The sequence below is a fragment of the Sander lucioperca genome, chromosome 13 (genome assembly GCF_008315115.2).
Source record: "Sander lucioperca isolate FBNREF2018 chromosome 13, SLUC_FBN_1.2, whole genome shotgun sequence".
In the NCBI taxonomy this organism is placed as follows: domain Eukaryota; kingdom Metazoa; phylum Chordata; class Actinopteri; order Perciformes; family Percidae; genus Sander; species Sander lucioperca.
The window spans coordinates 14,125,446-14,144,562 of NC_050185.1; the positions used below are offsets into that span (position 1 = coordinate 14,125,446).

General features: G+C 40.5%; 2 protein-coding genes across 3 annotated transcripts; both read right to left on the reverse strand.

The window, feature by feature from the left end:
* Positions 1 to 650: 650 nt before the first annotated feature.
* Positions 651 to 5,750, reverse strand: nle1 (notchless homolog 1 (Drosophila)). Its single transcript, XM_031320349.2, has 13 exons — positions 5,631 to 5,750; positions 4,852 to 5,009; positions 4,470 to 4,690; positions 4,211 to 4,290; positions 4,029 to 4,105; positions 3,849 to 3,946; positions 2,857 to 3,049; positions 2,520 to 2,655; positions 2,364 to 2,410; positions 2,082 to 2,284; positions 1,787 to 1,946; positions 1,620 to 1,690; positions 651 to 1,520 (listed from the first exon to the last, which is right to left on the reverse strand). The coding sequence occupies exons 2-13, from the start codon at positions 4,987 to 4,989 to the stop codon at positions 1,508 to 1,510; spliced, it is 1,437 nt and encodes a 478-aa protein (XP_031176209.1). The 5' UTR covers positions 4,990 to 5,009; positions 5,631 to 5,750; the 3' UTR covers positions 651 to 1,507.
* A 1,829-nt stretch (positions 5,751 to 7,579) lies between these two features.
* On the reverse strand, positions 7,580 to 18,731 carry inpp5kb (inositol polyphosphate-5-phosphatase Kb). Of its 2 annotated transcripts, XM_035990972.1 has the most exons (13): positions 18,494 to 18,731; positions 16,642 to 16,693; positions 13,780 to 13,884; positions 13,549 to 13,657; positions 12,921 to 13,037; positions 12,252 to 12,427; positions 12,029 to 12,140; positions 11,839 to 11,948; positions 9,182 to 9,395; positions 8,913 to 9,050; positions 8,716 to 8,799; positions 8,510 to 8,614; positions 7,702 to 8,007 (listed from the first exon to the last, which is right to left on the reverse strand). In XM_035990972.1, the coding sequence occupies exons 1-13, from the start codon at positions 18,636 to 18,638 to the stop codon at positions 7,939 to 7,941; spliced, it is 1,536 nt and encodes a 511-aa protein (XP_035846865.1). In that variant the 5' UTR covers positions 18,639 to 18,731; the 3' UTR covers positions 7,702 to 7,938. The 2 variants fall into 2 exon arrangements, with proteins under 2 accessions (XP_031176342.1, XP_035846865.1); XM_031320482.2 differs by lacking the exons at positions 16,642 to 16,693; positions 18,494 to 18,731 and adding an exon at positions 14,371 to 15,219 and having other exon boundaries at positions 7,580 to 8,007.
* Between the last annotated feature and the right edge of the window lie 386 nt (positions 18,732 to 19,117).

Genomic DNA, 19,117 nt, shown 5'->3' on the forward strand with positions numbered 1-19,117 from the left:
AGCTTGTAATTTAGATACTATAGTCATAGGTGTATGTGTAAATATTGGCCAAGTGGCCAGAGAAAACTAAATTATGACTTATGAAAAAAGTATTCAATGATGTGACATCTAAAAGCCTCTGTGCAGATGAAAAACATGTATCTGCATAGTAATAAACCGTTAGAGTTGCTTTTATTTTTTTTATAGGTTTTGATTTTCTTTTATTTTTTTTTTTAAGATAATTTTTTGGGCATTTTCGGCCTTTATTTTTGACAGGACAGATGAAGACGTGAAAGGGGAGAGAGAGGGGGGAATGACATGCAGCAAAGGGCCGCAGGTCGGAGTCGAACCTGGGCCCGCTGCGTCGAGGAGTAAACCTCTATATATGGGCACCCGCTCTACCAACTGACGGTTTTGATTTTCTTAATAGGAATATGTTAATAAATGAATTGGAAGTGGACTACATGCTATGCTATGGAGCTCTAAATACTTATGGGTAAGATTAATCCCATGTTGGTTTCCTCCACCACTTTTAGACCACCCAAGCATTTGCTCAAGGGTTTGCAACCAATACTTAAGTCTGCTTTATTAAGACTTACTTAATAAAGCAGCGTCTTTAAACGTTTGAGACATGTGACGTCAAGCAGGTGATGAGGTTTTGTCTGACAAGGTTAAAGTTGTGATGTAAATATTTATTCATATCAAATATTCACAAAGCCGGTTAAATACAGAAAGTAAAACAGGTTATTCTAACTGTAATGGTGAGTCTGGTTTTTCCTCAGTGGGATGGAGGATCAGAGAGTAAAGAGCTGGTGGCATTTGGCCTCACCGCAGCGTCAGAAAAATCAGCAGACTGAGGCTTTGCTGAGCGCAGGACAGAGGAGATTAAAGGCTGAAGGTGCAGGGCGAGCGGTCGGCATTAACATCACAGAGGATGGTATTAAAACACTCCCACCTGTTGCCTCAGTGGTCCACCTGTCACCTGCAATATATAGTTCACCTAGTAAAGTCAAATCCCTTTTGTATCTCTATGTATGCATCTCATTTCATTACATTATATTCTGTATTGAAGTTATGTATTTATTTTTTAAATACATAATGTTTGTGGGTTTCTGCAGATGGGCGTGGCCCTTTAATAAGGCTTTAAACTTAAGAGTTAAGTTCTTTACAACATGTCAGCACTCCTGATGTGTACAAAACAACATGTACATGAATGGAAACCCTTTCAATTTGAGATGCTAACACTGACACACATTTTACAGCGTAGCTTCTCCATTTTACATTTGCACTCCGCTAAACACCTTTACAGCGTTAATATTCCCACATGGTTTTCGAAACCTGGAGAGAGCATTTGCATCATGACTGGGTTAGAGCTCCTTGACACAGTGCCATTGTTGACAGACGGAGTAATGAAGCCAAATGGGTGGATTAGGTACAGTGTAGCCACCTTTACTCCAGCTGTCAGACGTCTTGATAGTAGAAGATGTGAAATCCTCTGCCAAAGTTATGAAAGTGAACAGAGGTGTGGCTATCGTCTCCATCTGGAATTACAACACAGGGCCAAAGGGTTAGGAATCATTGGTATTTAACTTTAAATAACTGACACAAAGATAAAGACTGCTTCTCTGGATTTCACTCACATTCTGAGACATTTGTCTTTCCCGCCACTGGCCACTCTTTGTCCATCAGGACTCCAGTCCACTGCATAAACCTTTACACACAAGAAACAAGGCAATTTGACAAAAAATAAAATAAAAAACACAATCAATATACAACTATGAGGAGGCAGCACTTGTCCCTCCCTCACCTCATCAGCATGGCCAGGCAGGTCCATGTTCAGCTTCCCAGTCTTGATGTCCCAAACTTTAAGTGTGCTGTCACTGCTGCCACTGACCAGCAGCCTGCTGTCCGCTGACCACGCCACTTGATACACAGATGCCACATGGCCACGCAGGGAAGTTAAGTACCTTTGGAAAAGTGGACAAGCAGGCAGAGACATAATTACTCAGTGCCAAACACACAAATTGTTTGCCTACAGCACAATCGCCTGGACAACAGCAGTATTACACATGGATTCATTCATGATAAGAGGCTTTTCTTACTTTCCTGTGCGTCCGTCCCAAATTTTAATGGACTTGTCGAATGAAGCAGAGGCAAGGAGCCTGGCGTCTGGGGAGAAGAGCACTTCATTGACCAGAGCGCTGTGGCCAGTCATCCTGGCCAGAGGCTTCTTGTCTTCTGCAGGGTTCCACATGAACAAGGTGAAATCATCGGATCCAGACACCAAGCGCTCTGGAGCTGAACCCTGCAGTACCGTAACAGGAGTAAGGGTACTGATACAAGGGGAATTTAACACACTAATACAGACAACAAACTGTACTTACTCTAACTTTATCATATCTCTGCAAAGCTTTCGCCTTCAGCTCTTCCACTGGGGGAAAAGAAAAATGCTTGTTACACGAAAACACCTAAGCCAGAAAGCCTCTTCTTCAAAGAGTAGCAAATGTTCACACTAGCACTGTTTCCTTAAAGAAAGTTACATGATCCAGTGAGGTCCTGGGGGTTGACAGTGGCAGTTGCAGGTTCAAAAGCTCCAGTGCGCAGGACGTAGTCTGTGCTGAGAGCCAGGGTGTTCACCCAGTGGGCGTGACCCTGCAGAGTCCTGCACTGGACACCCTATACCCACAAATAGAAGTTAACACACATCGAGTCTTGCTTTGACACACAGCCTCCTACAGCTCATTGTCAGTGGCAATGCTGACAATGAGCTGTAGGACACACACACACACACACACACACACACACACACACACACACACACACACACACACACACACACACACACACACACACACACACACACACACACACACTTACATCTTTGGCTCTCCAGACTTTTATTGTTCTGTCCTGGGAGGATGTGTAAAGAAGTCCATCTCCGCCCCACTTCACACAGGTGACTGACTGAGTGTGTCCAGTCAGGATCTTCTCACAGCGCCCCAACACAGTGTCCCAGATACGTATCGAGCCGTCCTTGGAGCTACTGGCTAAGTACCGACACTCTGGGTTACTGAAAGGGAGAGGAAGAGGCAGATCAGACAAACAGTAAATCAGGACAGAATTCTTTTCTTTTTTTTTAAAGATTATTTTTTTGGGCTTTTCCACCTTTAATTTTGACAGGACAGCTAGGTGAGAAAGGGGAGAGAGAGGGGGGAAGACATGCAGGAAATCGTCACAGGTTGGATTCAGACCCTGGACCTCTGCGTCGAGGCATAAACCCTCTCAGTATATGTGCGCCTGCTCTACCCACTGAGCCAACACGGTTTTAGTCAAATCATGGAAAATGTCAAAGTAATTTTAATGAAATTTTCTTAATTCTGGAACAGAACTCAGAAGTTCCAGTTTACTTTGGCTCCCTATATAACAATGTTTTAGTGTATTGTTTGGGGAGTAAGTCACTCATTCAAGTACTCAATTACTGTACCATTTTGTACTAACAGGAAAAGATGGAAGGTCTGCACTGACTTGACTGTGTGCACAGGTGTCGCTAATAGCATTAACGATGGCTCCTTTCTATTCACATGTCCTGACAGTGTGACAGTGAGCCAGCATGCGCGAGGACGGACCCCAAAACTGAAGCAGCTAAATGGAATTCAGCCATTTTGATATCTGGACACCTGTGTTTTTTCTAATGTGACATGTCAAAAATGTTCACTGTGAAAAAAGGCTTTTAGTTGTAATTCTAAAGTTTCACAGCTAAAATTTATCAGTGCAGAAGCTACATCTGAATTGGCCTGGATCAGCAGTAACATAGGCAGCAATAAAAAAAAAATTAAAAAAAATGAGAAAGTGATGAATTTAGTGCTCACAGATGGAGAGGTTCCCAGCTGAGCCAAGTGATCCACTTGGTGTGTCCAGTCAAAGTCTTTCCCAACTGTGTACCCGTCACCGGATCCCAAAGACAGATCTACATATAGAGCACCACAACAAAATAAATACACTGCACTCATGGGATACATCCTAATACTATATGTGTGTTGGAAGTTCACCTGACTGTTCTTGCACCCTGAAGCCAGCTTCTTGCCATCGGGTGACCAGGCGATGTTCAGTACCCAATGTGTGTGTCCTTCAATAAAGCAGAATCCAGCTCAATGGTGTCTAAACCCATTAATCAATCATTTGTATCTTGATGCACAGCAGATCATGCTTCCCTGTAGAAGTGGTTTCATACCTTTGGCAGTGTGGTGGGGCGTCTCTGTCATCAAGTCCCAAAAACGCACTGTGGTATCACCTGAACCGCTCGCAAGGTATCTGAAACAAACATGACAATTTAATGTCAATCTAGTCTAAATCTGCCCATGGGTTTGTGTACGAAACATATAGTTTCACACCCTCTAATTGTTGTTATATTACAAGGACTCATAGACAAATCAGAGTACAAAAAAGCGTGACAAACAGGCAGCTGTTCATTCTGCATAAGAGTTACTCACTTGCCGGTGGGGCTGAAAGCAGTCGAGATGACGGCTTCTGTGTGTCCCTGTAGTGTGCTGGTACAACGGGCCACAGCTCGAACCCTGAACACAGCCTGAGGCTGGTACACCACTGGCAGAACTTGCTCTGTCTCAACCCCAAGAGCCTGCACACACAATCTCAGACTGGACACCACCTCAGCCTCTCCGCGCACAAAAAATGCCAGTGGCAATGGCTCCTCCTACAGTGGATAACAGCAAAAAAACAAGAGATATTCACTGGATTTAAAATTTCAGATTTGAGTTATATTGGCCTGGCTAAACATATAATACTGCTTTCATGTGCAGCCATCACAACTTACATTCTACATCTATGTTACAGCATATAATGGCAGCTGGTTACCTTCTGTAGCAGTGCATTGCAGACGAGCTGTAGTTTGTCTGGGGTGATGTCTAAAGGCACATCAAAAGGTGAACCCAGAACCTCCCCTTCTTCATCCTGAAACTGGATCAACAGCCGCTCCACGTCCTCACTCGTCATCCTCGGAGTTGGATCTTAACCTAAAAAACAACACGTTATATTTACTATAAAGAAGTTATAATCACGTATGTTCTATACATAATGTAAATAAATAACGCCTACAGGCAACTGTTAATGTTGTTTCTTCTTAGTGTTTGGGAGATCTGAACGGCAGAGTTATTTTTGTTGAAAGAAGAACACATTAGTAAAGGTGAATAGATCATGTATTAGCTAAGTGTTGGGGCTCTTGGATGCTGCGTTGTATTTGCATTAAAGTAGATAACGCTGAATTTTGATGGGTTGCCATTTCTCAATTTAGGCAACATTGTAACGTTAGCAGAATACCCATTAACGTTAACTAACGGTAATTTAGAAAACAGGACACTAAGCAACATGATGTATAATGTAGATTTTGACCGAATTGTTATCACCTGAAATGAACTGTTTAGCGGTTTACTTTTAGCTAGCCAAAGTCAACCGTAGCCTATGGTGTCAACCAGTAAGTTAAGCTAACTCCGCTAACCTCCTGTTAGCTAACATTTTGGACACCTAATTCCCTTTAGCAGCGATCGCAGTAGAGTAATATAACCGTAATTTGTTCACACAACTCTGTCTAGTTTTATATGACATTGAATTGGCACGTACATGTGCTAAAACCTTACCTTTAGCGAGGTAGCGATGTGTTCAAACTCCCCACGTGTATAACATTGAAGAGCCTTCACAGGAGAGATTCTACAAAAACGAGTGAACGGACTCACGCAAGGTATTATGGGAGTGTAATGTAGGGTAGAACCATATGGGTAGAACCGTCGACAGTGTTTCCTCTGTTGGTTTGCCGTACTCATCATCACTTGTATAATATTTTTGTAAGTTCGACGTCAAAAATAAACACTTTAAAAAAAGGTTCCACATTTTTTCCTTCCACCACAAAATGCATTTATGTTATTAGTGTTTGATTATAAGAGTAAATTATTATTATCAATAATAATAATATGATAATAATAATGATGGTTTCTAAATAAATGTATTAAATAAAATATAATATATAAAATAAAATATAAATTAGAACCTAGTCTTAAACCATGTCCCCAAATCCCAGTTGTGTTGAATGTACGATATGTCATGTGTGATGTCGTAGTATGCTAGCACTGTGGCGTTAAATAAAATGTTATAGGTTATAGGTTACATTCCTGAATTATTGGTAATGTATTATGATCCCACTTAGATTATACCTTAACCTTAGGGGTAAAACAGAATACTATCACAAATTAATTACTTCTAATATGCCAAGAAACTCTCTCAGTTAGCCTGACAAGCCAGACCCACATCAAGATGTTGGGTCTGGGAACTCTCCATTGACAGGGCTCAATCCGAGGGGCGGGATAAACGGTTGTCTTTCAAATTCTCTCTGCATGCAATAGGATAGCGCTACAACCAGGCAGAGCAACGAAGAAGGTAGCTAGTTGATAGATTAAACTCTTGCCGTATCCGGTTGGCAAAACTCCGAACACATCTTCCTTTTTTAAGAATGATTTCAGTGCCGTTCTTTGTTCTTTTCTCAAAGAAAAGCTTAACTCCAAGTCTTCCAGAAGACTGCTGTTCCCAGCAGCAGCAGCCATAAGCCCGTCTACTGACTCTATACACGATGTGATTGGCCTGACTAGAGTTTGGTTTTTCCAGCTCGCAAGCCAACGGATAGTGCCTAGACCCCCTGGCTGCAAATTAAATTTGCTGCCGCTAGGGTGCGTCTAGATTTCTAGGCTATCTCTCAGTCAGTTTGCTAATTTTCAGTTTTTAATTAGACCATATTGGGGGTGGGGGTTAACACATTTTCATCAGGAGAAACATTAGTTTTGCTTGCTTTCACTGTGGTCACAGATGAACTTGAAAGGCTTTTTTTCCAGAACTTCCCTAACCAACAACCTGTATTTCATATACTGTACTGGATGTTATTACCACAATGAAACACATCCCAATACACATACATGCTTATTATTGTATTCTGTGACTGTGATATTGTTCACTCTATCAATCAATCAATTACACACAATTTCAATATAAAACACACTCACACAGACATTTTAACACTTTATTCTTTGTCAATAATCATAACGTTTGCATTGGGATAGAAAAAGCATCCTGTATTGCACTATTGTGAGAAACTAGAGTTAAGAAGTTTAAAACACGATTAAGAAGAAACATTTATTTATTAATAATATAATTCTGTTCACTGCCTTGGAGTCTGTCATGTTACATGTTAGACTTAGCTATATGATCTCATGTACATGACACATATTTGTTATAAAGCAATATAAGACTCAAACACCTCAGTGTAAAAGTCCACATCAAAATCCACATCTAACATTAAATGTTCTTAGAGGATTTATATTTTAAATGTGTCTCCCATCTTTACCATTTCACCTTAAAACACTTGGGTCCAATAATCCATAACAAGAATTTGAAAAACTCAATTACCAAATGCATCCTTCTGCATTAGGACAGCACATATAAAGAAACAGCCTGCATCAACAGAATCTTCTATACAACAGTTTCCCATGAGAAGCAGATTTTTCTTGGAATTATTGTAGAATCCTCTGCATTGGCACTAATGTAGACCAAACCAAAACATAAAAATGTATTTTCAAATACAATTTGACCAAGGACGGCATTGACCTGCAGTATATGACCACTACTTTCACAAACAAAACTTAACTTATTCCTTAGTTTTTTTGGCTCTAACGGGCAAAAAAGGCCTGTGGATATTTATTACAGCGGTAAACTTTTTTTGTAGAGAAACTGTTCCTTCAAGAGTGAATCTGACTTAAGGTGAACTCTTTAAATGCACATTTGGAAACAACAAATTAAAGTTTCCAGTCCATGTGACAGTGTGGTGGCCATTTTTTAATGACTGAATCAGCAGTACATTTCCAGGGGAGAGGAATACGATGTGGCGCTGTGGTGAATTTGTTCTTATTCGTTGAGTCCATTGATGTTCTCAGGAACGAGACCTTCCATGACGGCACGCTTTGACTCCAGGATCTGCAAGATCGAAACAAAGATGAGATCAAAACTAAGTAAGCCGCTGCCACGCAAATTACACTCGGTGGCCACTTGATTAGGTACATCTGTACAATCCACTGGAATTCAATACAACATCTCTGCCATAAATTCTACCTTCACAATGTTTCTAATGTTCCGGTTTTGTGGATATTGTCAGAAATGTGCAATATACTGAGAGGTGTTTCTAATTTTTGTCCTCCCTATTCACATGCATGACACAATTAGGATGAAATTTCAATTCTTTAGTTGTATTTGTTTTTAACAATTACTCAGAGAAACTGGGCTTTGTACTATTTGGCATCAAGGATTTTATTGTTAATCAAGCCCTTTCTTTTATTTCTGGCAGTACCTACAACAGTGGATGTTAATGAACACAGACTAAAGTGTCTAAGGGCATAAATGAATCCTGTTCTGAGTAAACAGCTGAAAATTAGATACACATAAAAAAGTATAACTACAGATGTGATAGTGCTACATTTACCTGGAAGTCAGCACTGAGGCCAACGATGCTTTGCATGTTTGTACTGTAGTAACCCAAAACATAATGTCCACACAGCAAAGGGACCTCATCCTTATCCACAGATAACTGCAACCAAAACACACATAACACACACACACACACACACACACACACATGCATATTAATGAAGCAAGAATTCCAAACATGATAGAACTTGCACTACTTACCTGTATGACTTCATTTATCTCTGGCAACTCCTTCTCTCTAACCCAAACAAAGGTTTCATAATCGAACGCACTCTTGAATCCCACCTACAGGAGAATAAACCCAAGAGTTCAAATCTTTCCTGTATTTTATATATATATATATATATATATATATATATATATATATATCCCCCCCCCCTCTATGTCTGTTTCAGTACCTTGTACAAGCCGATCCAGTCCCATGTGGAGGACATGAAGTCCTCTTGGATGGTGTAGTTAAGAAGTACATCCTGGTCGGCGCTCCATACACCCAGAGGGGCTACGTGCACCAGTGGTGTGTCAAAGCACTTCCTCAGCTGCAGGAAAAGACAGGAGGAAATTGAAAGAGCTTTAATAATGCGGGGAAAAAACTGCATTTAGTGGTTGTTTTAGAAGGAAAAATGTATTGATTAACAGTCCTGGGGTCTTACAGTGAGCTTGTTCTCACCTCCAGATTGAAGGTTGCAATGACAGGCTTGTGGTCACTGACTCCGTAGCTCATGTCACTGGTGTACTTGTCCTGAGTGACCAGGAGTGGATACTCATCGAGCTCATCATCAGTAGAAGTCGATGCCTTCTCATCATCATCCTCTGAAGTCAGGATTTTGGGTTTGATGCGCCAGAGAATCCGATCCGTCCAGGCCGGTTTCCTTTTCTTGCCACTGAGCAGAGCAAAGGCAGGTGTTAATCACACAGCTTCAAATTTGAGATTGAGTTGAATTCTCTGTTTGTAATTCTTACCAGATATGTCACATTTCCGTTTGTGTCTATCTATGTCAACTTAAGTGACAATTCTTATTCTTATACAAAAATATTGGAAACAATACTACATGTGAAAAAACACACACCACACGCACATATAATGCAGAGCTATACCTACAGTGTAGCATGCTGTGGATGGATGTAATGGATGTCCCAAGTGGACAATACAATTTCACATGGTATTAGTATTATGTACATATATGTACATTCACTATAAAAAGCAACACATACATAATGCAAGAACAAACAGAACAATGCAATGCTGAGTACAGAGAGTTTTCTCAGGTATAATGAATTTGCAGAGCATCCCTGAAATTCATCAAGGTTATTATGTTTACTAAACCCCATTTGTGTCTTGTCATTTATATCAGTGTCTCCAGTTATTAAAGGGATACTTCACCGATTTAGCATTAAGCTTTGTATCAGTAGAAACCCGGTAGTATTTTTGAATGACCATGCTTCCCTCCCTCATGTCCCCCTGAGACGAGACTTCTCTGTATTGTGTGTCTGGAAAAATGCCTCAGATGACGCAAACATTTTTGCGTCATCAGAGGCATTTTTTGCCCAGAGTCTGTGGACTACAGCCAGCTAGTTCCGCATGTTTTCAACCCGCCCATAGGGGGTTGGACTGTCGTCTTTATCCGAAGCGAGCCGAAGTAAGCCGAGTGTCAGCCATCTTGAAGTTTCGCTAAACAGGGTCTGTCTTTTCCATAGACAGTATATAAAAGGTCTTTTCAGCCGAAAACTTTTACAATTATGTGCATTCAAACTACCACACATGTGTACCACCGGGATACATTGGTACAGATCGGAGAATATGCAGGAAACTTTATTACAGACGGAATACTCAACACACTACACGAGCTTCGCCTGCTACGTAGACCAGCACCTCAGCCTGCGGTTTTGCTCAATGCCGGTAGCCGGTAAGGGGACATCCTCAGCGGTGTGCGGAAAGCGGGACGAGGGTAGGTGTTCCAGCTAGGTGGAAAGCTAACGCTAGCCGGGCCACCTGTTCCATCCATCCTGCTTGCAAGTGTCCGCTCATTAGACAACAAACTGGACTACATCCAACTTCAACAAAACTCTTAACGCAAGTTCAGAGACTACTGTGTTTTTGTTGTTGTGGAAACATGGCTGAACAACAGTGTACCGGACTATCCACCTACCAGGCCTGCTAGCCCTGCTGTGTCGCCGGATAAAACTCGTGGAGGTGGGCTGTGTTAACATGGACTGGTGCAGAAATGGTATGCTTGTATCCAACTACTGCTCACCGCTGGTGGAGTTTGTGACTGTTAAATGCCGACCATTCTAGCTACATTCCACGCAAATTCACGGCTGTTTATACTCGATGATTACACCAAGTGCTAATGCAATGCATTAGCTGAACTTTACGGAGCCTGTAATGTGTGTGCACTAAATGTAGCCTGTTTTGTATGTCGTTTTTATATATTTTAAATGTGTAACACCACTTGAGCCACAGTGAAAAGTTGTTTCGTGTATATGGTTGAAATGACAATAAAACACAATAGACTTGACTCAGTTGACTGCCTCTCTGTAAGCGGTAGGCATGGCTTGGAGTGGCCTCGGAGTGAAGCAAAGCAAGTGCATTCTGGGATTTGGTGTCTTTCACCCACATGAGCCAAAAACACATTTTCTGGCTTTTCTTGGCCTAGAAGGCACCAATTTCAAAAAAAAAATCACATTTCTACTACATAAGTGACCCAATTTAAAGATATATTCATCTTTCCAGCGGTGAAATATTCCTTTAAGTGATTGTATTAAACCTTAAAGGTGCCTATTCTATGGGGCCCACTCATATTCCTCAGTATATCTATGGAGACACCCACCTTGGCGGGTCTATCTCCCTGTACCATGCCCCCAACCACACAGAGAGCAGCCCCCAGGTGAGGGAGGTGAGGAGGAAGAAGAGGGTGGTGCTTCTGCGCTGCAGGGGCCTGGGTCTGTATATGGTTAGTGGCAGCGCAACAGTGCTCTTTCTGAGACAGACACATACATGGTGCTAGTGTCAGGGATGGTTCCACTATAATCTATACACCAGGGTTTACTGCTTTCGGTTCCTCTTTAGTACGTCTCTGCGGTTATGTGTCGTTTCAACTAAAGACGTGGTGGCAAAAGCTTCAGGAAAAAGGACAGAAGGTGCAGTGTCTAAGAAATAAGGGACTGCGGGACATGCAATACAAAAACATAGAGTGAGTCTTACTTAAAACCCAACCATGTCTTCGGAGTGCTGTGCACAAATCAAACAGAAACAAGAGCACAGATGAAATCTGAGGAACCTGTTGGGTATTTGTGTGTAATATAGTTGTTTGCAGCACGAGTTACCTGGTATCATAGGTTTCAGAGTTACGGACAAATTTATAGGTGGGTTTAAAATTTAATGGCCCTTCCTCAAATTCCTGCAGGAAGGGTTCCTTCTTCTTCATCATGGTGAGCTGCAGGAACATGAAATAAATTAGTGAATGTGTGATATTGTGTGTATGCATGCATGTGTATGCTTTTTCCAACACATCACCTGGTCTTTGTCCCACAGCAAATGAAGGCGCTCCTTGTTGATGGACGAGCGGAGGAAGTGCAAGCCGTGGTCTGCAATGCGGAAGTTCAGGTCGCCAAACCAGAATACCAACCTGTGTGAGAGGGATGGAGCCTCACTTCATTCTCTATACGACAACCCAAAGTGCATATTTATTTTACAGTGTGTGTGCGTGTGTGTGTGCCCCTATGTACAGTGCACTAACTTGTGATCCCGGACATGTGGGGTGTCAGCGATGTCAAACTCTTGTGTCTCCAGGATGTACTCAATCTCATCAACGCGCTGCAGAGCGTAGTTCATGTGAGCTGCTAGGTGGCAATTAAGGAAGCACACCATGTGGCCATAGAAGGAAAAACGCACGGTCACTCCTCCTTTATTACCCTGACACAGATAAACAGAGGGGCAGGAATACAGCATGTGAAATGAATGATAAAGTGGATTTCCAAAGATTCAAACATTAACTTTTTTTTCTTTAAGGAATGATGCAGTAAAAATACAGATTCATTTTACTGCAGAATTTACAGGAAAATGCAATATATTGTAATTTTACCCCCCCACTATCACTACTTTCCTTTTTACTATGAATACAAAAAGTTTGGTCTTTACTCAGCCAGGTGATGTTTTTTCTTTAACTTGGAATAGACAATTTGTCTTGCAAGTAATTGCCCCAGTGTAGCGCAGCAGTTTTACTGTAGTGCTCATTCAGTCAAAGCTATTGCACATCTCACTAAACAAACACAATAGGCCTTTCATACTGTGTTTAAACTCTACAGCATCTGATGGCAATGGGATTCCTGGTGTGCAGAGTTTAACAGTGTTGTTCTGTATAATGTTCAGAGCTAACCTAACCAGCGCTCCCATCGTGATAACCTACCCAGTAGCCAAAGATGCCAGTACGAGTATAGGTGGTCTGAATGTTTCTGATGTAGGGGAGATGAATTTGTTTGGCAAAAACCAGCAGCAGCAATCCCTGCATCCTCATGGATGTGACCTAGACAGATATGGAGATAGATTTCAATAATAGTTTTTTTTTTATTGAATTTTTTAATTTTTTTAAAGAAAACCTTTCCTTTTATTTCTTCTGTAAAATATTTTTTTGACTTGAGTTTCAAATGACATATATTAGGTGCTGTAATTTGTATTATATGAGCATACATATATGCTGTAGGTACACACCCTCTTTCTTTTTGACTTGTGTACTTACAGTTTGAGACTTGTAGCATTTTGTTTCATTTAATTTTAACTTTAATGCAATATATTTATTCTCATATAATACAAATTACAGTGCCTAATATACACTATGTCATTTGAAACTCAAGTTAAAAAAAATATTTTACAGAAGAAATAAAAGGCAATGTTTTCTTTAAAATAATTTGAGGATTTTTAAGCAATGTTGCCCCATGATTACGTAAGTTTTCAGAGACACTGTTTAGGTACACGCATCCACATACACACAAAATACACAGCAACCAAATGTGTAACTTCCCTCTGTCCTCTCTCACCTTGACGAAGCCTCTGGGTGCCAGTGTGTTCATGAAGACGTGGCTCCAAGAGTCCTCCATTAACATGTCAGAGATAAACCTCACAGGGGTGGCATTCACCTCCTGCAGGCTGACACACACCGGCATAAACAAATGAAAAAAAAAACACACTCTCAAACAGAGATACTTTTATCCTTTAGTTCCATTCCTGACAAGGTTTTAAATTCCAGATTCAATATTGTTATTTCTCACCCAATCACAAAGAGGTCTGTGGGGGGCTGGACATCTAGATGCAGCAACGAGGTGACGTCTTCAGGAGGCTCCGCTGTGGCCACGTTCCAGGTTGTCATGTGCAGCCTGTCAGTGTTTTGACCAAAGTGATGGAAAAAGAGAAAACAGTGACAAATATCAATTGCATTGCTACATTTGCCTTGTTGTAAACAACCTAGTCCCAAGTTATTGTCTTCAGTTGGTGGTGTGCAAATGTAATACTACAAATGATAATACTGGAAAACAACATTTTAATCCTAGCTAATATTAAGTTCTACTTTATTTATTTTTTTATTTCTATGTCTACTTTCATTCGTACTTATTCATTTCAACAACATATAACACAGCATTCAACAGTTTGTGCCCTTGGACATTTGGAAAAATAATAAAGTAAAAAAAGAAGAATATTAATAACATATTTACTTTTTCAACATCTGCATTTTCTTTAATCTTATAATAGGAAACCACTAAGAAGTGTCAAACTGCAAAGACATCCAGATAAATGCAAACACTTCCTGCCTGTGTATCAGTGTAAACTTGTGTATACATTAATAAGCACATGCGCATGTCAACCTGAATGCGTCTGTGGGAATGGAGCACCCGCAGAGCTGAAATGCTTCGTCCAGCGTGCGGGACACTTCTTCACTGGCTTCGTCATCAGAGCTCATGTCCTCTATGCAGGTCAGCAGCTGAGACAAACGCTGGCGGAGGAGCACCTTGGACCTGGAGCCCTGAGATGCTGAGCTGCTCATACTGTCTGAGCGCAAACGTGGACTGAGTGTAAACTGGTCCATCTTTGGATCTTGGACTGAAAAAGGTCTTTCCGGTGTTGGCTTTGTTACCTGCAAGTTATTTAAGATTACTCAAATAAAAAATAAAGATGCTGTCCTGCAAGGGCAAACAAACAAAATCCAGTAGAAGAAATTCCTTTAGCTTGATTTCTCCTTTGGTTGGTTAGGTTGCAGCCATTTGATTTGAAAGGCCTTCACTCTGCTCAGGCCACTGAAACTAACATGAATGGATTCCTAGTTAGTCAAATCTCTCTTCAGGCAGTATCTGATTTAGGTCCTCCAAACTGACCAGGATGAAAAACTGGAAAGCCCAGGGTGATGTTTTCCTGTACCAGTGCAGTCCTCTCAGTGGTAGAGTCCCGTATGGTCATGCAGCAATGGAGCAACGACTGACAAAGCAGTGGGGTTGACTCAGGAATGTGGGCAAGAATTAAGATTTGGACGTTAATCGCAGGCAGGAGACGGGCATGTGAACATGTGTGTGTTTGTCTGTGAGTGTGTGTAGTCGCAGGGCGTAGAAGAGGTGGACTGGAGGCTGATCCTCCATCATTGTGAGTAGTGTTGCAAGACTAGAGTAACCCTTCAGATCCCTAAGAGGTTTACCACCAGCGATCTCTCTATCAGCTGAGTGAACAATGCATGTAACCCCGCAATTATAGTCATGCATTAGTGAGGGGACAACAGCGCACAATAGCATTAGCTTCTTTTGGCCTCAATCCACTCTCTCCTCATATAGGTGAAAGGTTATCTTTGTAAACCCAGAGAGAAGCGAGGGGTTAACACAGTTTTGTAAGCTCTGACATGGATGTTTTTTTTCTAAGAACAAAAGCTTAAATTATTCTAATCAACAAGTGTTACAGCACTGTAAATAGTGGACAAATTGCATAATAGAATTGAATCGGATCAATTCATGAAGCAATCAGCAACTCCAAAGCATTTTGCGCAATCCTTAAGTGGTTTAAGGATTTCAAAACCATGAATGCTGTGAGATATTTTTAAATTCAGATGAAAAGTTTTCTTCCAGAATGAAGTTGTCAGTATCGGAAAATGTGTCTAAAAAATGACTAGGATTAGAAACAGTAGGATACAGTTTTACACACTGGGTTCAATAATTTAGAGATTTTGAACTATAAGCACCACAATGATTTTCCCCAATAATTCCTCATATATTCCCTTCAGCATTTCTTTTTACCCCATACACCTATTTACAGAAAACTTCTTTCCTTGTTGGATCATTGACTCTGAGATTATGGACAGAATCATTATGTGGCTGTAATGATTTATATAAAATCATGGTAATAATATAAGAATTCAATTTATATGGATATTGTGTTGATTATTATCATGTAGGTTAACCCAAAGCACTGGGAATTTATTATATTGCATTATTTTTGGGATTACATCATTGAATCTCATTTTGGATATTCCTAACTGATAAACACGTTTGCAGAAATGAATAAATCACGACTCTACAACCTCTGAATAAAAAATAATTTCTGATTGAGTCACTGACATGGTAGCAGAGTTAAAATAATAACTCACGCCATAAAGTGAACAGTGTTTTATTTTTTGGAAAGCTGTGGGGGACAATAGGAAAGAAACAACCAGAAGAGATTACCCCTTACAAAATAAAAAATGCTAATCTTGGATGCCCCAGTTCTCCCTGCCTCTTCATGTAACAGCATCACATGCAGAGACTTAGGGCACATTCTTTAGCAAGTAGAAGTGTGAAGTGGATAAGCAAGGGGGTTCACTGGTTCAGTGAGAAGTAAAGAATGTGAGGTTATTTAAGTTTTATCACAGACCCTGCAAAGATTTAGAACCTGCTGCCTCAAAGCTTCTTATGACAGTTAGGCAATTCAGTTACTGAACAGGAGGGTTATACCTTCTTTTTCTGGACTCTCTTGGGCTCTACATACACCCTTTTCTGCCTGAAGTATGTGCTTTCTCCCACAATGACTTTCATCACCATCTTCTCTCTGTTGTTCCTTCCTATACTCTTTTAAGACCAGAGGACAAAGAAGAAGATATTTGTAATGGATTCTGATCTTACCTGAACTTGTCTCTCTCACCACTTTGTAATCTTCCAGTGCTCATTTTCTCCCCTGTGGCAACACACAAACACATGTATGCCTAAACAAAGTGGAAACAAAAAGAAAACACACATAACAAGGTGAAAGACTTGACTTTATGACAGCCAGTTTTAGGAGCGCAGACCATTGCCGAATAAAACAGAGCTGACAGGAATGCCTGAAAGTCATTTCTGAAATGGCTTTTTAATCATGTCAAATCACGGTTAGCTTCATCCACGTTACAGAACCAATGCCCTGAAGGTCACATGTAAAAACAGTAACACTTTAACTGGGATATATTTTGTTAAACTTGCTCAAAATATTGTGATATATAAAAAAATGATTAGATTTGTTTACATCGTTAAGGTGAACATCTGGCAGTGGGATCATTTATTGGGTAAAAGTTGTACAAATCCATCTGCTACTTCAGCACCATGGACAGCGCCACAGATTCATCAATACACAGTTTCTACTGATATTTCAGAGCCATGGTCGGGGCCATAGATTTTAATCTACACAAACCTCAGTCAGATAAAGGATCAATGAGTCAGGCAGACTAGACTAACATACTCAACTAAACAAGCTCTCTGCCCCTGCACTCTCTCTGCTACCAGGAAATGGAGATGGGGGATACCAGGTTACCAATGCATTTTGGTGACTTTGTTAACAAGGGCCCTCTCATCATCCCTCAAATCGCTCACTGATTCACCATCTGTGACTAGTCTGTAATAGACACTTGTTTTTGTCATTTGTGAGAACATTGTGTTGACTTAAAGCGTGTTAATAAGAGTTGGATTGAAATAGTATCACCTTATGGCTAACATGTTAGCAAACTAGTTGGCTAATTGCAGCAGCAGACACAGAACTACATTAAGATACACATTCATTTGGAGTTGTGTTTCTAGTCACCTGACAAATGTCCAATATTCTTTCACCTTTTAGCTCAGTTTTGGTTTCCACCAACTCCTGAGGGTACTCCTGTTGTTTGGTGCTGGGCAGGTTCTACTTTACAGTTGTTTTTTGGGGAACCAAACAGTTAAGTGGTGGGCCGTAAACCTAAAATAATGAGCTGAAACATGCTAAAATGCTAAAAATGTGGAAGGAAACTGCAGTCAGGTAAGATTATCTGAGGCTTTGTAATCACAACTCCGATAGTTACTTTCACTTTAAATGTAGTCATTTGATCCAAAATATTGATAAGTGTAGCTTTAACCATAACTGCTTTCTGCCCAAACCTGACCCGCCCTAACGTTAGTGCTAAATTGTCATAATTTTGGTCCCCATAAGGTCAATGATTTAACTTATGTAAATAGGTCTTTGTCCCCACAATATTATAAAACACACGCACACACACACACACACACACACACACACACACACACACACACACACACACACACACACACACACACACACACACACACACACACACACATTAAGGGACTAGATTTTCATAATACCACACAGACATTGAACAAAAAGCACTGACAACCATAAAAAATATCCCTACTTGATTTTTTTTCTAAAACCAATTCCACAAACTAGTGCTTTAAGATTTTCTAAATAATTAAAGGGTCCAGCCATTGTAACCATATTCAACCAATGAAGTTACGTAACTACTTTGGCCCCATTTAGGACACTTCTACCTGTGTTCGTGACCTTTGAGAACCCCAGTTTTCTGAAACAAAGAAACACATTTGCCTCCTCAGTGTCCTTTACTGTAACTTCATGAAAATTAACAATATCAAACTATCTGAATGATTGTAGCTGCTGAAAAAAACACTATCATTCATTCAGTACAGTAGCCTCCGTCAATTCAGTACAGTAGCCTACCTTTCTTTATGTGTCTTTCTTGTGGTGTCCGAAAAAAGCCACAGACCCCTTGCGCACAGACAACGAAAGTCACCACAGGGATGTTGAGAGACTGGATCTGCTTTCCTACGGTGAGTCCCGTTGTTTGACTGTTGCTGCTGCCCATCAAGCTCCCAACTCAACCTGCCCTAGACTTAAAGCGTAACATCGGATCAAGCTATTAGGTTGGTTAACAACCTGGTGAGAAAGTATTATCTAATTCATGAATGGACATGTCTGTTTATTGAATGTCACCATGACGCTTGGTATTTGTTGCACTAAATCCCTCTTTGTATGTTCATAAATAATCCTTTACTTTCTTAACAGTTTGGAATGTGTGTGCTTTGCTTTACTGTGTGCTATTTCAATCCAATTCAGTAAAACCTGTAATTTATCCTTGACTCCGGGCAATGCCATCTAAGTGACATATGTCAGTTTAAAGCATGTAAATTATTGGGTCTGGACAGATATTATTCAAAAATCTAAAAAGATTGTTCACAGCATTGGTGTATTTATTTAATATAGAATCAATATCTCATTTGTAAAGATCAAAGTCAATTTATATAGTGATCCCAAATGATCATTCTGGAACTTCACGTTTTCCTT

What these genes read in the sequence shown, in the direction of transcription:
- inpp5kb (XM_031320482.2), bottom strand. Translation starts at nt 14,591, where the DNA reads ATGGACCAGTTTACACTCAGTCCACGTTTGCGCTCAGACAGTATGAGC. An exon ending in TCTGAAACCTATGATACCAG is followed by an intron (nt 9,396 to 11,838) that starts GTAACTCGTGCT and finishes TGCTCTGCTCAG; the next exon opens with TGGCAAGAAAAGGAAACCGG. An exon ending in GCCTCAGTGCTGACTTCCAG is followed by an intron (nt 8,008 to 8,509) that starts GTAAATGTAGCA and finishes TCGATCTTGCAG; the next exon opens with ATCCTGGAGTCAAAGCGTGC.
- nle1 (XM_031320349.2), bottom strand. Translation starts at nt 4,989, where the DNA reads ATGACGAGTGAGGACGTGGAGCGGCTGTTGATCCAGTTTCAGGATGAA. An exon ending in GCAATGCACTGCTACAGAAG is followed by an intron (nt 4,691 to 4,851) that starts GTAACCAGCTGC and finishes TATCCACTGTAG; the next exon opens with GAGGAGCCATTGCCACTGGC. An exon ending in TGGGACGGACGCACAGGAAA is followed by an intron (nt 1,947 to 2,081) that starts GTAAGAAAAGCC and finishes ACTTTTCCAAAG; the next exon opens with GTACTTAACTTCCCTGCGTG.